This window comes from Priapulus caudatus, unplaced genomic scaffold, assembly GCF_000485595.1.
Source record: "Priapulus caudatus unplaced genomic scaffold, Priapulus_caudatus-5.0.1 Scaffold1134, whole genome shotgun sequence".
Classification (NCBI taxonomy): domain Eukaryota; kingdom Metazoa; phylum Priapulida; class Priapulimorpha; order Priapulimorphida; family Priapulidae; genus Priapulus; species Priapulus caudatus.
In genome coordinates this window covers 73,262-78,898 of record NW_014578195.1, presented here as the reverse complement: position 1 = coordinate 78,898, position 5,637 = coordinate 73,262, and the positions used below count along the sequence as shown (strand labels likewise).

The window sequence follows — 5,637 nt, the reverse complement described above, 5'->3', positions numbered from 1 at the left end:
CTTACAGTCACTGTAACACCAACACGCAGCGCCACCCACTCACCTTGTACTGTAACACTGACAGACACCGTAACACCGACACGCACCACCCACTCACTCTGTACTTGAACACTGACAGACACTGTAACACCAACACGCAGCGCCACCCACTCACCTTGTACTTGAACACTGACAGACACCGTAACACCGACACGCACCACCCACTCACCCTGTACTTGAACACTGACAGACACCGTAGCGCGGACACGCACCACCCACTCACTCTGTACTTGAACACTGACAGACACCGTAGCACCGACACGCACCACCCACTCACCCTGTACTTGAACACTGACAGACACCGTAACACCGACATGCTCCACCCACTCACTCTGTACTTTAACACTGACAGACACCGTAACACCGACACGCACCACCCACTCACCCTGTACTTGAACACTGACAGACACCGTAACACTGACACTCAGCGCCACCCACTCACCCTGTACTTGTCGATTTCCTGCTGCAGTCGCAGCTTCATTGCGTTCGGCCGCTTGGCTTCCTCCTCCGCTTCCGCGACCTTCAGCTTGTCGAACCACACCGTAAGGAACTCCTCAAACCTGTACGTCTTGCTCCTGTAAAGCCCGGCGCACCCGTAAGTAATTGTACTCAAGTAAAATGACACACGCGTCATTTTACTCACGTGTGCGGCGGATTTTCGTTGAGTGATTTGACGCATATGCATCAAGAAACTCAATATCAAACGCGTTTGATCATTTTTGACTCATGCGTCATTTTACTCAACGTGTGCGCGCTAGCTGAGTAAATTTACTCAACACTGGTACTCACAGCGCATGCATTTAAATCATTGTGCGCCCAGTATTGGCTGCGCACAGTCACGTGATCTGCATTACCACTTATACCTTGAGTAATTTTACTCACGTGTGCAGCGAACGCTGAAAATATTACGCGTGAGTATTTTGACGCATGCATCATTTTACTTGAGTAAAATTACTCACGTGTGCACCGGGTTTTACACATGCACGGGGGGGGGGGGCGTCAGGCTCGATAGCTGACAATCTCCCCGAAAATCACGCGCAAAATCTAGTGACACTGCCTGTAAATATGCTTGGCTTAGCAACAAATCTGCCTTAAACTTCTGGCGAAAATTTCACTCCTATAACAATCTACATGTAGGATTTGGCTTAGCACTTGCTCTAAACTTCTAAAAATGTCGCTCTTGTAACATGCACCCATGCGTGACGTGAGTCTAAATAGCAATGTCCCCAAAAATCACGCGCAAAATCTAGTGACACTGCCTGTAATATGCTTGGCTTGGCAACAAGTCTGCCTTAAACTTGTGGCCAAATTTCACTCCTATCTACATATAGGATGCAACTTTGCATCAAATATCTGCTCTAAACTTCTAAAAATGTGGAAATGTCCCCGAAAATCATGCGCAAAATCTAGTGACACTGCCTGTAATATTCTTACGTGAAGGATGTGGCTTAGCAACAAATCTGGCTTAAACTTGCATGTAAAATGTCACTTTTGTAACATGCACCCACGGCCGGCATGGGGCTAAATAGCAATGTTTCCGAAAAATCACGCTCAAAATGTCACTCCGCTAACACGCTTACATGTAGGACATAGCTTAGCAACAATCTACCCCAAAACTTGTGGCCGAAATGTGCCAGCAGTGCAAGACAACAGTAATACTACACAACATAGACGGACCATACTATGCTGTACTGTACAGTACCGTAACGTACTGTAATGTACCGTAACGTATACCATACTATACTACAGTGTCTCAAATATCACAAGTTTTGAACGACACTCAACTTCAATAGTTACGGCATTTCAGAATCAGGGCATTATAACTACCCGTGATGTTTCTGACAATGACCCCGCCACCGCCCATCCACCCAAAAATACACCCGCCCACCCAACACTGCGCCCAACCCCCCACCGGCACCGGCACCTGAATGAGATCCAGTCTTCAGTGACTAGCTCCTGCAGGCCGGCGTTGAACTCCTCGTACTGGCCCCACGTGTTCTCATAGTGCTCCAGATTCTGCTTGACCTCATCGAACACCTTCAACTCCGGCTCCGTCATGCCAAAGTGCTCGCAGTCGACTCTGCAACGTCACACCACAGTCGTAAACTCGCGCAAGGAAGAGGGGGATTCTCCGGTGGGATACAGGGGGAAGGCAGGCAACACCGTAGGAACGTGAAGATGTACGTACGCTGTTGCGACTACAGCATTTTTTTTCGAATATTGCTGTGAATGCACACGTTGCATTATGTTTCACCTGTTTATATAAATTAGACGGTTAATGCATTACTGACATGCCCTTATCTCTAGTGTTTAAATAAAACTGGACCATAAAAATGTACTTATGTGTACTTTTCATTGGGGTTTTATATAAACTAGACCATGAGAATGCACACTTGAATTTATCGTTTTTTTCCCCGATTTTTATATAAACCAGACCATGAATACACATTTGAATTTATCTTTTTTTCCACATTTTTATATAAATGAGACCATTAATGCAGTTACTCCCGGGGTTTTTATACACAGAATTAGACCACAAACGCGCAATTACATGATCTTGTCTCTCGTCTCGACCAACTCTGTGAATTCTAGTCTCTTCTCCTTGATAAACTCCAGAGCCTTCATGGCCTTCCTCGGGTCTCCATCTAGACTTTCCTCCTTCGGCTTCAGCTGGGTTAATAGTGTGCAACGAAGTGCTGTAAATAGATTAATAGTTACTTATGTAACTGTGGTGCATGATATATATATATATACTGTATATATAAATACCAATAAGGGTTCCCTAAGCACAACAGTAGATGAACTATTAACACTATAACCAACTTATAAACACTATTAACAATATCTCATCGATATATAAATATACGGCACCTGTAAGCTGCACCACAGACATCAGTTACCATACCATGTATCATAATCATATATATATATATATTATATATGTATATATTGGTATTTATTCTGTTCATATTTCATACCTATCCGATTATTGGCTCACTTTGCCTGACGTTTAGAATGAACCTCGAAGAAATGATCTACAGTCGAACTAATTAATCTCGTAAAATCAATTACTTGTTAATTAAACAACTAATTATACCGGCAGCATAAATGTACGTAACTATGCAGATGGAAGTGCTCAAGGGCAACACGGAGTCTCGCCTGGAAGCCTTTCGGCAGACGATGGACCGCTTCGCCGCCAGGTGGCATATAATTAGCTGTGTCTAGCAGCATGCATGAGCTTCCAGCAGTGGAGCGTAGGTTTGTGATTCACACACCTGCTCCTTGATCATGAGTTCGTGACTCTCCAGCATGAGCTCAAACTTGTCCCAGCGTGCTCGCAGCGTGTCCATCTCACCGACGCCCCCACCAGCCACCTTCCTCAGCAGTCTGTTCTTAGTGTCCGTCTTCTCAAACAGTGGCTTGATCTGAGAGAAGTAGCAAGACGGCGGAGTAAATAAAACACAAGTGTGCAAGTATATCTATATGTATCTACATATATATATCTATCAATGTCTATATATCTATACATGTATATCTATATATATATCTATAAACCTATACATGTATATCTACATATATATCTATAAACCTATACATGTATATCTATATATGCATCTATATGTATATCTATAAACCTATACATGTATATCTATATATGCATCTATATGTATATCTATAAACCTATACATGTATATCTATACGTATCTATATGTATATCTATAAATCTATACATGTATATCTATATGTATCTATATGTATATCTATAAACCTATACATGTATATCTATACGTATCTATATGTATATCTATAAACCTATACATGTATATCTATACGTATCTATATGTATATCTATAAACCTATACATGTATATCTATACGTATCTATATGTATATCTATAAATCTATACATGTATATCTATATGTATATCTATAAACCTATACATGTATATCTATACGTATCTATACGTATATCTATAAATCTATATATGTATATCTATACGTATCTATATGTATATCTATAACCCTATACATGTATATCTATACGTATCTATATGTATATCTATAAATCTATACATGTATAAGCTTATGGTGGTTCGGTACCTCGGGTTTTCGGTGGAGGTACTCCGAGTGTTTCTTGTGCGCGGCTCCGATCTCCTCGACCGTCTGGGGGCGCTGCGATAGCGTGTCCGTCGCCTCGGCGAGAAACCCGTCGATCGTGCCAATGTCCCTAGAGATGGCGCCACGTAGCGACGACACGAGCGCGTCGAACAGACGCTGGATGAGGTCATCGACGGTGGCCTTGACCGGGATCGTCGATACCGAGATGCAGTCGACCTTGAACGTGCTGCGGCAAGGTCGCTGGGGGGAGGAGAAGGGGAGGGGAGCGTTAGACGTGCTGCGTCGTGAGACGTTACCGTGACGATGAGCGATACAGGGAAGCTGAGTAGTCATAGTGTCATAAGCTTATAAAGTAATATATATATATATATATATATATATATATTATATATTTTATATATATATATATATATATACAGGGGCGGATCCAGAGGGTTTGGGTGACCAGTTTCCATAGTTCTAGTCACAGCTAGGGGGGTCCGGGGCATGCCCCCCAGGGAATTAAAAAAAAGAGGTTATATTTGGTGCATTCTGGTGAATTTTGAGGGTCAATTCTGAGATACCCAGCCTGTGACCGTTTATGGAAACTGCCGTGCAAACCGGCCTAAATCCGCGCCCGATATATAGTATAAATACATAGTCAATTATTAAAAAAAGCTCTCATACGCCATCTTTGTGTAGCAGCCTCTGTAATTTGTGATGTTATTGCTGTGGTGGCAGGAGCGCAGACAGCTTCATCACGGTCTACAGGAAGGCCGAGAACATCTTTACGCGACTGCGGGACGTGCTGCTCGTCTTCAAGGTATGACCTCGCTACATCACGCTCATGACTCGTTATCGACCCTCGCAATTCCATCGTGAAAACTTTAAAAATTACATTTTATTTATATTACGGTTTATTGTTATGCTTGCCAAAGCATAGGTTGGGGTTATGTTTTACCAAATATTATTGCTTTGAAAGTGCTATGCCGATGGGTAAAATTATTGGAAGAGGTAAGATGAGCCTATAATTTTGAGCGTCTGCACCCTCGTTACCCTGGTCTGGTTATAAGTTATGTACCACACAAGTACGCAGGCATGTTCGCCGTACGCTGGCTTCTAACGAAACACCTGTGCTTGCTAGACTTTCTCATCGCTTATTTCAGCTAGCAGACCTGAACACGGCTCACCGCGATGTTTTGGCGCCGAATTATATAGAATATAATATATAATTATATAATTCTATGTATTATATAGTAATATATGAGGTTTTGGCCCTGGCCCTGGTATTCATCCACCTTCCACCGCGGCCCCCCAGCCGAGCGCGACGCGCCGCCATGAATGCTTGCTTGTAAGACGTACGTAAATTGACTACGTCACGATTTTTTCTATGGTATATATTTGTAAAATTTTTGTTGCCATGTTTTTACATTAAAAGTAAGTACTAACGGACTAATATATCTCAAATGATCGATAAGATTGTTTCTCAACTAGCTTAGAA

The 5,637-nt window shown here is 42.6% G+C and overlaps 1 protein-coding gene across 1 annotated transcript in view; it reads right to left on the bottom strand.

The window, feature by feature from the left end:
- LOC106815510 (cytoplasmic dynein 2 heavy chain 1-like) overlaps nt 1-5,637 on the bottom strand; it is a 52,164-nt gene that overhangs the window by 27,310 nt on the left and 19,217 nt on the right. The window contains exons 18-19 of the mRNA XM_014819973.1: nt 4,140-4,434; nt 3,315-3,464 (exon numbers count right to left, since the gene is read on the bottom strand). Coding sequence (XP_014675459.1) covers nt 3,315-3,464; nt 4,140-4,434 — 445 coding nt within the window. The remainder of the gene's footprint in view (nt 1-3,314; nt 3,465-4,139; nt 4,435-5,637) is intronic.